Source organism: Hemiscyllium ocellatum, chromosome X, assembly GCF_020745735.1.
Source record: "Hemiscyllium ocellatum isolate sHemOce1 chromosome X, sHemOce1.pat.X.cur, whole genome shotgun sequence".
NCBI classification, from domain to species: domain Eukaryota; kingdom Metazoa; phylum Chordata; class Chondrichthyes; order Orectolobiformes; family Hemiscylliidae; genus Hemiscyllium; species Hemiscyllium ocellatum.
This window is the reverse complement of record NC_083453.1, coordinates 2,921,813-2,940,551: the sequence shown is the minus strand read 5'-3', so window position 1 is coordinate 2,940,551 and position 18,739 is coordinate 2,921,813. Positions and strand designations below refer to the sequence as shown.

General features: G+C 47.5%; 1 protein-coding gene across 1 annotated transcript in view; it reads left to right on the top strand.

The window, feature by feature from the left end:
• LOC132805734 (bridging integrator 2-like) overlaps positions 1-18,739 on the top strand; it is a 112,882-nt gene that overhangs the window by 57,750 nt on the left and 36,393 nt on the right. The window contains exons 8-11 of the mRNA XM_060820954.1: positions 758-833; positions 2,202-2,284; positions 7,370-8,513; positions 14,761-14,916. Coding sequence (XP_060676937.1) covers positions 758-833; positions 2,202-2,284; positions 7,370-8,513; positions 14,761-14,916 — 1,459 coding nt within the window. The remainder of the gene's footprint in view (positions 1-757; positions 834-2,201; positions 2,285-7,369; positions 8,514-14,760; positions 14,917-18,739) is intronic.

Below are 18,739 nucleotides of genomic sequence, written 5' to 3'. Positions count from 1 at the left end.
ATTGCAGACAGAGATGGGGAGGAATTTCTTCTCTCAGAGGGGAGTGAGTCTGTGGAATTCTTTCCCACAGAGGGCTGTCGGGGCTGGGTCAGTGAGTTTATTCAAGGCTGAGACAGAGAGATTTGTAATCAGGAAGGAGAATCGTGGGGTTACAGGGAAAAGGCAGGAGAGTGGGCGTGAGAATTGTGGCGATAGTTTCCCTACTTCTGAACCAGGAGTTCCGGGTTCAAGATTCCTCTTCTCTAGAGGTGTGTAGTAACATCTCTGAGCTGCTTATAAGGAAAGTGCCAGAAAATTGCAGCCATGATCTCAATGAATGGGGGAGCAGGCTCGATGGGCTGAATGGCCTACGTCTGCTCCGTCGTTTTGTGGTCTTAACACTCAAGAAAAGCCCTTGTGTGCCTTGGCGCAGTGACATTGCCTTTTCTACCACCTTGTGAGCAAGCCGAGCTCTAAGCGGTGGCTTGAGATTTCTATTGCCTGGCCTCTGGTAGCTAGAGAGGGACAATTGAGTTCCGAGGTGTCCTCGGAAAACTGGGGCAGAGAGAAGAATTGTTTAAGACGTGGCAGGTATAAGTCATTACAGGGGAGTTCCACACTCAGTCTGTTTCAGAGGACTCATTGAATTGAATGGGAATGGTTCTTTGGCTGGTTCTCTCCACACGTGAAGTATGCAGCTGTGTCCACTTTGTGGCACTCTCAGCCCTGGATTTATCTCGAATGGTGTAACAGCTGATCATAATTCCTGTTCCAACAGCCGCATTGGATGCTACGTGACAATATTTCAGAACATGTCCAACTTACGGGATATCTTTTATCAGGAAATGAGCAAGGTAGGCATGGTCAGGAGAGGCACAATAATGTGAAACTGCATGAGAAAGCACAGATTAAGCAATGCTGAAAAATGCAGCAGTCTCACTGTGTACAACTCTGTATCTAACCCCGTGCTGTCCCTGTCCTGGGAGTGTTTGATGGGGACAGTGTAGAGAGAGCTTTACTCTGTATCTAATCCTGTGCTGTCCATGTTCTGGGAGTGTTTGATGGAGGGACAATGTAGAGAGAGCTTTACTCTGTATCTAACCCCGTGCTGTTCCTGTCCTGGGAGTGTTTGATGGGGACAGTGTAGAGGGGGCTTTACTCTGTATCTAACCCCGTGCTGTCCCTGTCCTGGGAATGTTTGATGGGGGCAGTGGAGTGAGACTTTTACTCTGTATCTAACCCCGTGCTGTCCCTGTCCTGGGAGTGTTTGATGGGGGACAGTGTAGAGGAAGCTTTACTCTGTATCTAACCCCGTGCTGTCCCTGTCCTGGGAGTGTTTGATGGGGACAGTAAGAGGGGGCTTTACTCTGTATCTAACCCTGGGCTGTCCGTGTCCTGGGAATTTTTTGATGGGGAGACAGTGTAGAGAGAGCTTTACTCTTATCTAACCCCGTGCTGTCCCTGTCCTGGGAGTGTTTGATGGGGGCAGTGGAGAGAGAGACTTTTACTCTGTATCTAACCCCGTGCTGTCCCTATCCTGGAGTGTTTGATGGGGGTCAGTGTAGAGGAAGCTTTACTCTGTATCTAACCCCGTGCTGTCCCTGTCCTGGGAGTGTTTGATGGGGGACAGTGTAGAGAGAGCATTACTCTATATCTAACCCCGTGCTGTCCCTGTCCTGGGAGTGTTTGATGGGGACAGTGTAGAGAGAGCGTTACTCTATATCTAACCCTGTGCTGTTCCTATCCTGGGAGTGTTTGATGGGGGACAGTGTAGAAGGAGCTTTGCTCTGTATCCAACCCTGTGCTGTCCATGTCCTGGGAGTGTTTGATGGGGGACAGTGTAGGGAGACCTTTACTCTGTATCTAACCCCGTGCTGTCCCTGCCCCTGGGAGTGTTTGATGGGAGGACAGTGTAGAGAGAGCTTTACTCTGTATGTAACCCTGTGCTGTCCCTGTCCTGGGAGTGTTTGATGGGGGCAGTGGAGAGAGACTTTTACTCTGTATCGAACCTGATGATGAATGTTTTGTTTTTTTCTCAGTTCTCTTAATTTAAGTGATGTTGAGGGTGCTGTCTCTGGGGTTGAGTGACCTGTTAGTTTTGGTTTCCTGTTGTTGCAATCCCAGCACCTGGACCAATCGCTGTCACTCCTCAGTTGCGGATAAACGCGGTTTGCTGTGTCAGTGATGCTCCTCAAGTTCAGTACGTACTTGTGTTTTTGCAGCTGAATCAGAGCCTCTACTCTGTGATGACCAAACTGGAGAAGCAGCACAGTACCACAGTGTTTATTGTGAAGGGCGTGGCGAGGTAAGTCAGGACAAGTCGCCACTGCAGCAATGTCATGTCCCGTGTCGTCAGCTTTGAAGGCAGCTCGGCCTTGGTATGCCTGTGCCTTTCGGCTTCCATTCCATCTCCCAAGCACTGCTCCCTCAGCTCAAACTGCCTTCCTTCCCACTCTTTGTTTCCAACTTGCTTTTACCTCTTTCCAGTTAGAACATAGAACATAGAACATAGATCATAGATCATAGAACATAGAACATAGAACATAGAACATAGATCATAGAACATAGAACATAGAACATAGAACATAGAACATAGAACATAGAAAAATACAGCGCAGAACAGGCCCTTCGGCCCTCGATGTTGCGCCGACCGAAGCCTACCTCACCTACACTAGCCCAATAACTTCCATATGCTTATCCAATGCCCGCTTAAATGACCATAAAGAGGGAGAGTTCACCACTGATACGGGCAGGGCATTCCATGAACTCACAACCCGCTGAGTAAAGAATCTACCCCTAACATCTGTCCTATACCTACCACCCCTTAATTTAAAGCTGTGTCCCCTAGTAACAGCTGACTCCATTAGCGGTAAAAGGTTCTCACTGTCAACCCTATCTAAACCCCTAATCATCTTGTACACCTCTATCAAATCTCCCCTAAACCTTCTTTTCTCCAATGAGAATAGCCCCAAGTGCCTCAGCCTTTCCTCATACGATCTTCCTACCATGCCAGGCAACATCCTGGTAAACCTCCTCTGCACCCGTTCCCGTACCTCCACATCCTTCCTATAGTATGGCGACCAAAACTGCACACAATACTCCAGATGTGGCTGCACCAGAGTCTTATACAACTGCAACATGACCTCAGGACTCCGGAACTCAATTCCTCTGCCAATAAAGCCCAGTACACCATATGCCTTCCTCACAGCACTATTTACCTGGGTGGCAACTTTCAGAGATCTGTGTACATGGACACCAAGATCCCTCTGCTCATCCACACTACCAAGTAGCCTACCATTAGCCCAGTAATCCATCTTCTTGTTACTCCTACCAAAGTGAACGACTTCACACTTAGCAACATTGAACTCCATTTGCCACCTTTCTGCCCAGCTCTGCAACTTATCTATATCCCGCTGTAACCTGCCACATCCTTCTTCGCTGTCCACAACTCCACCGACTTTCGTGTCATCTGCAAACTTGCTCGCCCAGCTTTCAAGCCCCTCCTCTAGATCATTTATAAAGATGACAAACAGCAATAGTCCCAAAACAGATCCTTGTGGTACACCGCTAGTAACTGCACTCCAAGATGAACCTATTCCATCAACTACTACCCTCTGTCTCCTTCCAGCCAGCCAATTCCTAATCCAAACCTCTAATGCACCCTCAATGCCATACCTCCGTATTTTTTGCATTAGCCTGCCATGGGGAACCTTATCGAACGCCTTGCTAAAATCCATATACACCACATCTACTGCTTTACCCTTGTCCACCTCCTTAGTCACCTTCTCAAAGAACTCAATAAGGTTTGTGAGGCATGACCTGCCCTTCACAAAAGTTCTCTGCATTGGCATGGGACCTTGGCCCCACTGTCATTCGATGTCATCAATGTTTCACTGTTGTTCTGCATCTCCACCCTCTCCCCCCTCCTCTTCCCCAACAGACTTTCTCCTCCTTCATGATGCTGTGAAGAGCATATCCCCATGAGTCTCAGACTTCAGAGGGTATCTCTTGCACTGCTGCCAACAATCTCCCTGATCTGGCTCTGGCCACGTTCTGTGGTCACACATCTTCGACACACTTCCTCTCTCCTCAGTCACAATGTTCCTCTCCAGGGCAGATATAAAGTTTGTTCCTTCCTTTCCTTCCCAAAATGGGTTCCACATTCCTCTTTATTTCTTGTGCATGATATCAGCGCAATACAATATCCTCCTTCTTGCCCCTTTGATCTGTTCCACCCCTCGTGTGGTCTCAGTTTCTTTGTTCCCCTTATCATAAATCTGTCTTCCTGTTAGTCTCTGATTTCCACATTCTCCCGGGGTTGTCTGCCTCCCTTTTCCTGTACATTTCGTTAAATTTGGAACCTGGTGTTCAGTTTCTTCTTTCTGGCCATTTTCAGTCACATTTGGCTGGAGCATCTGCAGCAGAGGTGCATGTTGTATTCTCAATGCTCCAGCTCTCCCATTCCGTCAATAATTCTGAACCCGTTCTGACAGTAATGGGGCAAGACTGAAGGCTTTGTTCTTATTTCCATCATGTCTCAATTGTAAGAACTCCTCATTCAGCTTCTCCATTCACTGGGGTGATTGTGGAACTCATGTAAAATTATATTTGCAAACTGCAGACCATCATTCACAACCACAGTGTTCAAAATGCCAAGCATTGAGAAAGGTTTCCTGGGTGACTCTGTCATTGCCTCCACTGTAGCCTTGTGTCACGGTGGCTCGATGGTTAGCACTGCTGCCTCACAGCGCCAGGGACCTGGGTTTGATTCCAGCCTCAGGTGACTGTCTGTGTGGAGTTTGTACTTTCTCCCCATGTCTGTGTGCGTTTCCTCTGGCTGCTCCAGTTTCCTCCTGCAGTCCAAAGATGTGCTGGTCAGGGTAGATTGGCTGTGCCAAATTGTCCCATAGTGTCTAGGGATATGTAGGTTAGAGTGGATTGGCCATGCTAAATTGTCCCATAGTGCGCAGGGTTATGCAGGTTCGGGTGGATTGGCCATGCTAAATTGTCCCATAGTGCGCAGGGTTATGCAGGTTAGGGTGGATTGGCCATGCTAAATTGCCCCATAGTGTCCCAGGATGTGTAGGTTAGGGTGGATTGGCCATGCTAAATTGTCCAATAGTATCCAGAGATGTGCAGGTTAGGGTGGATTGGCCATGCCAAATTGTCCCATAGTGCCCAGGGATATGCAGGTTAGGGTGGATTGGCCATGCTAAATTTTCCCATAGTGCCCAGGGATGTGCAGGTTAGGGTGGATTGGCCATGCCAAATTGTCCCATAGTGCCCAGGGATATGCAGGTTAGGGTGGATTGGCCATGCTAAATTTTCCCATAGTGCCCAGGGATGTGCAGGTTAGGGTGGATTGGCCATGCTAAATTGTCCCATAGTGTCCAGGGTTATGCAGGTTAGGGTGGATTGGCTGTGCTAAATTGTCCCATAGTGCCCAGGGATGGTGCAGGTTAGGGTGGATTGGCTGTGCTAAATTGTCCCATAGTGCCCAGGGATGGTGCAGGTTAGGGTGGATTGGCCATGCTAAATTGTTCCATAATGCTCAGGGATGTGCAGGTTAGGGTGGATTGGCCATGCTAAATTGTCCCATAGTGCCCAGGGATGTGCAGGTAAGGGTGGATTGGCCATGCTAAATTCCTCTGTTGTGTCCAGGGATGTGTAGTCTGGGTGGGTTTACTATGGAAAATGTAGGGTTACTGGGCTGGCTCTTCAGTGAGGGCTTGATGGGCTGAATGTCCACACTGTCACGATTCTGTGTAGACAGCTTTCCCCAGTCAATATGCTGGTGAATCTCCTCTGCACCCTCTTCAGTGCAATCACATGAATAATTTTATTGTCATGTGTACTTTACAGTAAGAATACAATAAAATAGTGAAAAGCTATCATTTGTTGTCATGATTTGGCGCCATTTTGAATAATTTAAGAATAAGGAGAAAAAGAAGAATGAAGTAAGTTAATGAGGGTCTATCAGTCCTGAACCAGCTTAACACCATCTATGACTATCTCTCCTCTGCTGCTATAGCCTTCCTATCGTGCAGAGAACTGCACACTGTACTCCAGCTGTGGCCTAACTAATATATATAAAGCTCCAAAAATCACCGCCCCACTCTTCTCTTCAACATCTTGCCTCATGAAGAGTATGCCATATGCCCTTTTAACCAGCTTGCCGACCTGTCCTGCTGCTTTCTACGGATATGCACACCAAGGTCGGTCTGATCCACTGTCCTTCCGAGAGCCCCACCATTCATCGTGTATTCCCTTGCTGTGTTAGTCCTCCCAGAATTGCCTAAACGCCCTCCAGAAGGCCACCTCCCCAATCCCTCCGTCCCAGAAACGAGATGAATGAGCCTGAATTCTCACCTTCTTTTGGCTCCTTTCTCCGGGTGGTGCCAAGTGGCTGCATCTTGTCCTTTGACACGAATGGCTAGTTCTTGGTGTGAGGCATGTTTGCCATTAAGCTGTGCACTGGAGTTCTGTAGCACTGCCATCCAATCAGGGAGCTGAGGCCGATTCGAGTGTCGTCACCAGAGAAACGTAGAAAATGGGAGTAGGAGGAGGCCTTTCGGTCCTTTGTGTCTGCTCTAACATTCAATCTGACCATCCAACCCAGTCCCTACTTGTTCCCCCATACTCTTTGATCCCTTTAGTCCTAAGAACTATATCTAAGTCAAGCTGGAGTCTTCACTGTGTGATCTATACGGCTCAGGTGTGACGTTGCTATCACTTTAACAATGTTATTTTATCTTTGGGTTTTTTTTAAAAAGAGGCCATAAAGGCAGAGGTACCGATGTTTAACAATGGCAGGGGTGTGGCCAGTTCTCCTAGTTCAGGTTTTTTTCTAGTTTGGTCTAGCTGTGGCAGTCACAAGATGCTGGGTCCAGGAAAGCTTGCAAGCTTCAGCAGATGATTCCTGACTGACTTTCTCTCTGAAATCTCTCTTTGGGTGTTGTACTCTCCTGCCTGTAAGAATCTGTGTTTCAGTTTTTGCCAAGGGGTATGCTTATGGGACATTATGGGAATTGGAACAGCTCCTTTGTTAATTTGCTGTCAAGGATCGGTTTCCCAATAGTCGTCATTCTAAATTCTGTTTCCTTTTGCTCGCGTTTCAACTGTCGTGTTTAAATAAATTGTGTTTTGCTTAAAGCTGAGTGTCTTAGCCAGCTGCCTGGAATACCCACTTCACATCTGCTTTAAAAATAAGACAACATTAGGGTCCAGGCTACCTTCTTAAAATATTTTGAGGAGGTCTGGCCTGGTCCATAACACAGCAATCTCCTTCCTGAGCTAACAACCGAATGTGATGGCTTTTATTAACATTGTCGATTGTCCAATGAAAGCCACAAACAAACACATGAGGTACCTGTGCCTTTCTCTGTTACAGCAACAGGCGTTCATTGATTATCTCGTCACCAGTCAATCCGGCCAGTCAACTTTCAATCTCGTCGGAGATTGGACTTACGCCAACTTCGACCACCACAGCTCTGCCAAAGGAAGAGGCAGTGCCTCCTGATGCCCCATCCTCCACTGAAGCTACACGGGCACCACAAGTGGCACCTAGTGAGGAAGCCCCCGAAGTAGCTGAGCCACACGAAGACCCGCTGCCCGCTGCTGCGTCGCCGCCCATCAAAACTCCGAAACCTCTTCCCCGCTTATCGATAAGCAAGGCCGAGCCCCTGGACCTCCCTTCTCCTGACGGACAATCCCCTCTCGTCTCACCTCAAGACACCTCAGCCTCTGTTGATCTGGAACCTGCTGAGGAGCCTGGAGATTCGAGGTCAGAGTCCCCCGCCAAGATGGTCGAAGCCCCTCAAAGTGACCCCTCTCCAGCAGAAGCAACGCCGGGCGTCAGGTCCAGCGATGAATCGACCACTGACGGAGCATGCTCAGAAGCCTTGGCCATCAATACACCCCTGTCGCTGGAAACCACATCCACTGTGAGTATTGATGCTGGGTGCAAGGACGCCAGTACAGCCGTTGAGGAATTAGGTCTCTCGTCCTCGCTGTCATCTCTGAGTCCATCAGCGGATCCAGCCCCAGCTCCTCGCTCAGTATCCCTGATGCTGAGCAATGCCCTTAAACACTCGCCAGCTGTGTCTTCGGATGCCGCAGCTCCTTCTGGAAGTCAACCGCCTCACAAGGAGACCATGGAGGCTTGCCCTGTGGCGCTGGCAGATTCAGAGGCCCAAGCTTCACCCTTGACAGAAGAACGGGCATCATCTGAGCTGGCTCCCCATGCCGGCCCCATAACCTCGGAGGGGGAACCTGGAAGCCAGACCTTGATTGAGGCCTTGTCCTCTCCTGTGGAAAATACAGTCAACGAGGCAACTGGTCCAAGCGACCCTCCAGCTCCTGAGGTGCCGCAGACTTGTAGCGAGGAAATCACGGCGTGTAATGCTCCAAGGGAAGGCCCCGTCCTTTCAGCTCGCCTTCCAGAGAATGATACTTTGAGCTCGACAGAAGATGGCTCCCAGGACACGTCCGCACCTTGTGAAGCCGACATGACCTCTGACCCGGCATCACCTCAGGTAAGAGGGATAGAGACATCAGGTTTCTGGCCAGGCCCACATGAGGTAAGTCCAGCCCTATTCTTGCGCTGATGAAAGAAAATCAGAGTCATTCCATCGCCGTGGATTGCAAATGTGCAGCACAGGCTGTGGCTGACGCCTGAGATTGTCTTAGTTTGAAGGCAATGGATATGGCGACCTCCAGTGGGTCAATGCCACCCATGTATTTCAGGCAGCTTGGAGTTTACCACATTCCAGTATCAAATGTGTGCGAACGTTTTTCTTTTAAAGGACATTACATATACGTAGATCACTCAATTCCCCCTAGCACCGTTCTTTGAGGAAGCACGTCTCTTCAGTTCCCACTGCTTTTTTTCTTTATCTTAAAAGCTTCTGTTCTTCTGTCCAAGTCTGAGCCATTCCACTCTCTTATCGTTTGATGCATCCCTTTACTTCTCTCCTCTCGGAGTCCTCAACTCTCCCATTCCTTGCTTCCTGAACCTTTAACCCTCCTCAAGTTGCCTTCTCTCGGGCATGCTGAGAGGACAGGTCCTTCCCTCAGAGCGTTAGATGCTGCAATTTCCCCATTACAAGTCTGCGGCACCTCAGGAGCTGGGGGGTCACTTGGACCAGTCGCCTTGTCGACTGTATTTGCCTCAGGGGAGGACAAGGCTTCACTCAAGGCCTGGGCTTTGGGTCCTCCCTCTGAGGTTATGGGGCATGCCCGTGGAGCCACCTCTGATGCTGCCCGCTCTTCTGTCAAGAGTGGCATCCCAAGTGGACTCCCTTGTGGGTGCACCTACTGCTTCACTCTGTTGGCATTCTTTCATGGGGACGGGTCAGTGAAGTACTCCGCAAACAGGAAAACGGAGTGCCTCATCCCAATCTCCACCCTGTATTTACGGGAGCTATTGTAGGGTCAGAGAGTCATACAGCATGGAAGCAGACCTTTCCATCCAACCAGTCCATGCTGACCATAATCCCCAACTAAACCAGTCCCACCTGCCTGCTCCTGGCCCATATCCCTCCAAACCCTTTCCTATTCCGGTCCTTATCCAAATGTCTTTTAAACATTGTAACTGTACCCACATCCCCCACTTCCTCAGGAAGTTCATTCCACACAGGAACCTGTGTAAAACAACACATTGCCACTCATGTCTTTCTGAAATCTTTCTCCTGTCACCATAAAAATATGCCCCTAGTGTTGAAATCCTCATCTTAGTGAAAATACCCCTGCCATTTACCTTATCTATACCCCTCATGATTTTATAAACTTCTATAAGGTCATCCTTCAATTTCCTACACTCCAGTGATAAAATGTCCTAGCCTATCTAGCCTCTCCTTATAACTCCATTACCGGCAACATCTTTTCTGAACCCCCCCTCCAGCTTAATAATATCCTTCCTATGACAGGGGGACCAGAACTGGACACATTACTCCAGAACAGGCCTCACCAATGTCCTGTACAACCTCAACAGAACAATCCAACCTTCTGTAAGGTCTCTCACTATTATTATTATTATTCTGATTCTTAACAATCTCCTTCCTGTTCAATTCACCCTCTTACTGCAGACTCTATCAAAGCCTCTCCCTTCCTCTCTCTGCATCTCCATGTTGCCTGTCCACTTACTGGTGAATGAGGCCCTTGCTGTTCCATGAATTTATCGTGGCCTTAATGGAAACCTAGCTGAGGGATGCTGAGACCTCGCCACCTGAAGTAAAGCCTCCCCACTAGCTATATCTCCCAGAATTTGTCCCTGTCAAACAATCACAATGGTGGTGTGATCACATTATTGACCTGACCCCCTTAGGCCTTTGCTTCTTTCTCCTCCTTTCAGCATCTTACTCCTCTCACCTCTCATTCCAATCCCTCACTCGCTACCCCTGCCCAAGTTTAAAATAAAAACATAGCAATATAGAAAATAGCAGCAGGAGGCCATTCGGCCCTTTGAGCCTGCTCTGTTATTTAACATGATCATGGCTGGTCATCTATCTAAGTCCCCTGTTCCCAATTTCTCCCCCATAACCTTTTGATCCCTGAAACCCTTGGAATCACTTGCATTGGCAGATAACTCCACGGGATCCTCACTCTCTGGTTGAAGACATTTCTCCTCATCTCAGTCTGAAATGGTCTACCTCTTACCCTTTGACAGTGACCTCTGAATCTGGACTTCCTGATCATTGGGAACATCCTTTCTGTGTCTATCCTGTTTAGTCCTATTAGAATTTTATACATTTCTATGATAGTCCCCCCACACCCTCCCCCTTTCATTTTTCTGAACTGCAGTCAATATAGTCCTCATTGTCTCTCCTCATACATCGGTCCCAGCATCCCGGATAACAAAAGGTTTCCACTAAGATTGCTTCACTGTTCTCTTTCTCAGTCTCTGCACCAACTGCCTTCTCATCTTCAGTGCTTCAATCTCTGTCTCACCTCCTCTGAGCTCACTGCCCTTGTAACCTCCCCAGATCTCTCCCTCCAAAAAAACTCCTGAATCCTTATTCAAGGCCCCCACTTTGGTCTTGCTGGTCTCTGAGACAGCTAGCACACTCTCTCACTCTGACCGTCTTCCCTGATACCATGCTCATTCATTTCTGTAAATCCAAGGAACACAGTCTTGCATGGATATGCGTTAATGGTTTATGACTTTCACACCCAGCTCCCTCTTGAAGATCTCTAACAAACTGGCCCCAACAGCTTCCTGTGGGAGAAAATTCCACAGGTTCACAACTCTCTGCGTGAAGAAATTCCTCCTCATTTCAATCCTCAATGGCTTACCCCTTATTCTTGGACTGTGACCCCTAGTTCTGGATTTTCCCAACATTGGGAACATTCTTCCTGCGTCTAGCCTGTCCATTCCCATCAGGATTTTATAGGTTTGCTTTAGACCCCCCTCCTCCTTCTTCTGAATTCCAATGAGTACAAGCCCAGTCAATCTAGTTTTTCCTCATATGTCAGTCCTGCCATCCCGGGAATCAGTCTGGTGACCCTTCACTAGACTCCCTCAGTAGCAAGAAGTCTGTGTTCCTTGGATTTACAGAAATGAATGTGAGCATGGTATCAGGGAGGACGGTCAGAGTGAGAGAGTGTGCTAGCTTTATCAGCGACCTGCAAGACCAAAGTGGGGGCCTTGAATAAGGATTGAGAAGTTTATATGAAGGGAGAGATTTGAGGAGGTTACGAGGGCAGTGAGCTCAGGGGAGGTGAGACGGGGATTGATGATTTTGCCAGATGCTTTTGCACGAATGCCCTTCCTCAGACTAGGAGACCCAAACTGGACACAATACTCAAGATGTGACCTCACCAAGGCCCTGTCTAACTGCGGCAAGACATCCCTGCTCCTGTACTCAAGTCCTCCAAAGAAAATAGCCTGGACCCCCAACTTATTTTTAGAGGCAAGTTTTAAGCATTGTGTTCTGAATGCAATTTGATTGGTCGAACAACCAAGCTTGAAGCAAAACAAACTTTATTCTTACAGTATAGTTAAAATACAGACAAAATAAGAATTAGCTGAACAGTAACTTCTATTGAAATACCGAACACAATAATATGTTAACTACCAATGGTTAGCTGTTCCAGTGTAGTACATCCCATAAACACACCCTTGGCAAAGGCGCGTTCAGTGAAATAGATTGTCTCACATCCAATTATTTAGTTCAGGAGGAAAGAATATCGAGAGAAAGCTCTGAGAGAGAGAGAGAAAGAGAGAGAGAGAGAAAGAACTCAAGCATTTTGCTGTAGTAGGGAGAGATGTGGAGCTGCTTCCAAACCCCAACAGCTACTGAAAGTTAGACTAAAACCCTGGTTCTGTGGGAGCTTGACCCCGCCCCTTCAGGCTGCTTCTATTGTTCCTACTTGAAAAAAACCCCAATGCCTCACAAGCTGTTTACTTTATTGGTTTGGAGCTGAGTGCTCAGTACCTCTGTCTCAATCTCTCTTCTTAAAAAAAGGACAAAATGCACCTCTTAAAGCCATAGTATTGTCACACGGGTGTGGGCATCACTGATTTGGCCAGTATTTGCTGCCCATCCCTCACTGTCCCTATAGAGGCTCGAGGATTGGCCAGGCTAAATTACCCCATACCATCCAGGAATATGCAGGTAGGTGGGTTAGTTGTGGGAAACGCAGGGTTACAGGGGGAGAGTCGATGGGTCGAATGGTATTCTTCCTGCACTTTGAAACGATTGGCTCTTCCCCTCTCCAACCTGAGCCCTAAACCCATGAAATGTTGGTTTGGGAACAAGGCAGAGATGATGATGTGCTAAAAATGTGTTGCTGGAAAAGTGCAACAGGTCAGGCAGCATCCAAGGAGCAGGAGAATTGACGTTTCGGGCATGAGCCCTTCTTCAGGAAATCATGTGACCAATTTTGAATGCAAGGTGTAAGGGAGGAGGGCGCATTACCCAGGACCACCCATGGAGTCAGGTTGCTGTGGCACCAGATGCCTTTGCCAGCATGTTGTAGCCTGGAGCCCTGGATAGTGATGAGTCCGGGCTCCGAATCTCATCCCACCTCATGAAGGAGCCGGAACCTCTCCGACTGTTACTGCCAGCCATTGGTATCGGTTGGAAGGATTCCTAAGTTGATCCTTAACTTGTTCAATAGACAATTGGTGCAGGAGTAGGCCATTCTGCCCTTCGAGCCTGCACCACCATTCAATATGATCATGGCTGATCATCCTTAATCAGTATCCTCTTCCTGCCTTATCTCCATAACCCGTGATTCCACTATCCTTAAGAGTTCTATCCAACTCTTTCTTAAATGAATCCAGAGACTGGGCCTCCACTGCCCTCTGGGGCAGAGCATTCCACACAGCCACCACTCTCTGGGTGAAGAAGTTTCTTCTCATCTCTGTCCTAAATGGTCTACCCCGTATTTTTAAGCTGTGTCCTCTGGTTCAACACTCACCCATCAGCGGAAACATGTTTCCTGCCTCCAGAGTGTCCAATCCTTTTAATAATCTTATATGTCTCAATCAGATCCTCTCTCAGTCTTCTAAACTCAAGGGTATACCAGCCCAGTCACTCCAGTCTTTCAGTGTAAGGTAATCCTGCCATTCCAGGAATTGACCTCATGAACCTACGCTGCACTCCCTCAATAGCCAGAATGTCTTTCCTCAAATTTGGAGACCAGAACTGCACACAGTACTCCAGGTGTGGTCTCACCAGGGCCCTGTACAGCTGCAGAAGAACCTCTTTGCTTCTATTCTGAATCCCTCTTGTTATGAAGGCCAGCATGCTATTAGCCTTCTTCACTACCTGCTGTACCTGCATGCTTGCCTTCATTGACTGGTGTACAAGAACACCTAGATCTCTCTGTACTGCCCCTTTACCTAAATTGATTCCATTGAGGTAGTAATCTGCCTTCCTGTTCTTGCCACCAAAGTGAATAACCATACATTTATCCACATTAAACTGCATCTGCCATGCATCTGGCCACTCACCTAACCTGTTCATGTCACCCTGTAGTCTCCTAACATCCTCATCACATTTCACCCTGCCACCCAGCTTAGTATCATCAGCAAATTTGCTAATGTTATTGCTTATACCATCTTCTAAATCATTAACATATATTGTAAAAAGCTGCGGTCCCAGCACGGATCCCTGCGGTACCCCATTAGTCACTGCCTGCCATTCCAAAATGGAGCCGTTTATCACTACTCTTTGTTTCCTATCAGCCAACCAATTTTCAATCCAAGTTAGTACTTTGCCCCCAATACCATGCACCCTAATTTTGCTCACTAACCTCCTATGTGGGACTTTATCAAAAGCTTTCTAAAAGTCCTGGTACACTACATCTACTGGATCTCCCTCATCCATCTTCAGAGTTACATCCTCAAAAAATTCCAGAAGATTAGTCAAGCATGATTTCCCCTTCATAAATCCATGCTGACTCTGACCTATCCTGTTACTACTATCCAGATGTGTCGTAATTTCATCCTTTATAATAGACTCCAGCATCTTTCCAGCACCACTGAGGTCAGACTAACTGGTCTATAATTTCCTGCTGTCTCTCTCCCACCTTTCTTAAAAAGTGGTACAACATTAGCCACCCTCCAATCCTGGTTCATCCTGGTTCTCCCACTCACCTTCCTTGACCATCATGTCCTGGAGTGGGACTCGAACCTGGAGCTTCTCGCTCAGAGGCAGGGACTCTGCCCACTCCCTCACCTGCGATCTCAGCCTTCATCTGTTGTAAATGGTAAGGGAAAGGTATTTTCAAAACTGCCAATACTGAGATTAATGCCGTGGCATTTATCCCATTTAGGCCCAGGCTCTTCCTGTTACTGATAAAGACGAGGTGGAAGACAGCAGAGCGAAGGCCGATGCCAGCAAAGAGATAGCTCTGTCTCCTTCATGCAGTGAAGGACTGACATTAGAGCAGTCAGTTTGTGAAGAACTGCCTCCTGGATTCATGTATAAGGTACGCTGCGTCCCAACTGAGGTGAGGCACACACTGCTCCGTTGCTCCGCTAGTCACATAGTTAGTGCAAATATTTACGTTACTCAGTTACGTCTCTCTGGGCAGGTCTGCTAAATCAAGCCCCACTGTTCCTAGAGTTACCACAACAGTCAAAGCTTCCAAAAGTGCACATAATTCCCCCATTTTCCTGTCTTGACAGCAAGCAAAGACCAGGTTTCAGGGATTCGACAAATACATTAAGGAAAGAAGGGTAACTAGGGAGAGAATAGGTCTCCTTAAAGATCAGCAAGGTGGCCTACGTGTGCAACCACAGGAGATGGGGGAGATGCTAAATGAGTATTTTGTGTCTGGAGAAGGATATGCAAGTTAGAGGACTTGGAGAAATAAATGTCCATATTACAGAGGAGGAAGTGCTGAATGTCTTGAAATGCATAAAAATGGGTAAATCCCAAGACCTGATCAGGTATACCCGAGAACTCTGTGGGAAGCTAGGGAAGTGATTGCTGGGCCTCTTGCTGAGATACTTGTATCATCGATAGTCACAGGTGAGGTACCAGAAGACTGGAGGTTAGCTAACGTGGTGCCATTATTTAAGAAAGATGGTAAGGAAAAGCCAGGGAACTATAGACCAGTGAGCCTGATATCAGTGGTGGGCAAGTTGTTGGAAGGAATTCTGAGGGACAGGATGTACATGTATTTGGAAAGGCTAGGACTGATTCGGGATAGTCAACATGGCTTTGTGCGTGGGAAATCATGTCTCACAAACTTGATTGAGTTTTTTGAAGTAGCAAGGAGGATTGAACAGGGCAGAGCGGTGGACATGATCTATTTAGACTTCAGTAAGGTGTTCGACAAGGTTCCCCATGGGAGACTGATTAGCAAGGTTAGATCTCATGGAATACAGGGAGAACTAGCCATTTGGATACAGAACTGGCTCAAAGGTAGAGACAGAGGGTGGTGGTGGAGGGTTGTTTTTCAGACTGGAGGCCTGTGACCAGTGGAGTGTCACAAGGATCAGTATTGGGTTCACTGCTTTTCATCATTTATATAAAAGATTTGGAATGTGAACGTAGGAGGTGTAGTTAGTAATTTTGCAGGTGACACCAAACTTGGAGGTGTAGTGGGCAGCAAAGAAGGTTACCTCAGGGTACAACAGGATCTTGATCAGATGGGCCAATGGGCCGAGGAGGGGCAGGTGAAGTTGAATTTAGATAAATGTGAGGTGCTGCATTTTGAAAAGGCAAATCAGGGCAGGACATCTACACTTAATGGTAAGGTCCTGGGGACTGTTGCTGAACAAAGAGAACTTGGGGGCAGGTTCATACTTCTTTGAAAGTGGAGTCACCGGTCGATAGAATAGTGAAGAAGGCATTTGGTACACACATTCAGAATCTCTCTCTTTCTCACACACACATAGATTATCACTCAGAATCTCTCTCTCTCACACACACAAACTCTCACACACGTGCATTCACACACATGGTCAGTCTCTGTCACACACACACACACACACACACACACACACACACACAATCTGACAAACATACACACACACACACACTCTGTGTCTCACAAACACAAACACTCCCATGCACACACATATATGCTCATAAGCACTCATACATGTAGACAGACACATATATGCTCTCACACACAAACATACGTATAAAGTGACATACACTCACATACAGATGCATGCTCACATGTACACATATGTAAACAGATGCACACAGTCACACGTATGTATACAGACACACACAGACACACATGCTCACACATACGTAAACAAACAAACATACACACACACAGAGTTCTGCTTCTAAGTGTTTGCATGGTTGTCAAAATACGAAGGTGTTGACTTGATTGGATTCCCAAATTTGAATTAGGAGAAGGCCAGCAACCTTGAACCTAACTACTGTTCCTTTCTGCACCTTTTCTTTCTGTCTGACTCCCTTGTTTGTAGTGGGAATCAAATTGAGCCAGGTCCCCACCAGCATCGAAGCCTCGAATTGTCTTTTGAAGACCTGTGAGGACAATCAAAATGGTCCAAACAATTCAATATCTTCCAGTTCTTTACACAGTCCTAAGCATGTCACAGAATCCTCTCTGGGTTATTGAGTTTAAGATGGATGTAGCTTACTGATATCTCTGGCTGGGATTTAACCATCGAATGATAAAAACCCAAAGAAGCGCAGATGCTGGAAATCAGTAACAAAAACAGAAAGTGCTGGAAAAACCGCAGCTGGTCGAGCAGCATCTGTGGGGAGAAATCAGAGTTAATGATTGCAGTCCAATGACTGGTCTGTTGATGCTGTTCTCTGGTTGTGGGAAGTTGCATTGAAACAGAACAATCAGCACAGTGCTCTGTCATTTGCCAGAATTAACCTGGTCTTGCAGCAAATAGTTGCTCAGTTTTCTGCTGTGCACCTCATGTGATGCCTCCTCAAAGTACAAGAAGTATCTGACTTCCAGCCGTCACTAAGCAAGTGCAGCATCGCTGGGACATCCCAGGAGCAGAATATGGCTCGGCTGACGGGGGAGCAAGGACCACATGGACAGACTTTATGCCTGCATCTTTTTCGATTATGCATGGGGTATGGGTATTGTTGTCTGGGCCCAGCATTTATTGCCCCGTCCCTAGTTGCCCCCCTTGAGAAGGTGGGGGTGAGCTGCCATCTTGAACCGCTGCAGTCCGTGTGCAGTGGGTTGACCCACAATGCCCTTAGGGAGGGAATTCCAGGATTTTGACCCAGTGACACTGAAGGAACGGAGATATATTTCCAAGTCAGGATGGTGAGGGGCTCGGAGGGGAACTTGCAGGGGGTAGTGTTCCCATGTATCTGCTGCCCTTGTCCTTCTAGATGGAAGTGATCATGAGCTTGGAAGGTGCTGTCTGAGGATCTTTGGTGAATTCTTGCAGTGCATCTTGTAGAAGGTACACACTGCTGTTACTGAGCGTCAGTGGGGGAGGGAGGGGATGTTTGTGGATGTGGGGCCAATCAAGCGGCTGCTTTGTCCTGGATGGTGTTGAGCTTCTTGAGTGTTGTTGGAGCTGCCCTATCCAGGGGCAAGTGGGGAGTGTTCCATCACACTCCTGACTTGTGCCTTGTAGATGGTGCAGCAGGCTTCGGGGTGTCAGGAGGTGAGTTACTTGCTGCAGGATTCCTTACCTCCGACCTGCTCCTGCAGCCACTGTGTTTATGTGGTGAGTCCAGTTCAGTTTCTGGACAGTGGTAACCCCCAGGATGTTGATAGTGGGGGATTCAGTGATGGTGCTGCAATTAATGTCAAGGGGTATAGTTAGATCCTGTCTTGTTGGAGATGGCACTTAACTGGACACTTGCAAATTGGAACGTATTACTGTATTCAACATTGTGTGCAAGCAAAAATGAAGCAAAACCATAATCTAACACTTGATGCTGGTGTTTTAATTAATCCTGGGAGCCAAAAGCAGCTGTATGTTTAGATTAGATGTTTTGAGCAGCTTCCAGTGACCATAGATAAATGTAAAGAGAGAGAGAGAGAGAGAGAGAGAGAGATGGCTAGTGGTGGTTTAACCTGAGGTTCCCCATGCCTCGGATGAAGGGACAGGTTGAGAAGGCGAGTCCTTTGTGGTAACTTCAGCCAGTCTGCCATGAAGAATTGAATCCATATGGTTGGCAGCACGGCCCAGCCAACTGAACGAACCAACCTCTCACAGATATCCATTTGGAAAGCTGGAATGTTCCATGGGATCCATCTCATTGCTGGCTCCCGGGAAAGTTCTCCGAACAATTCAATGGCAGAATGGGTCAAATGCTTGTTCCACAGAGGGAGACACTCA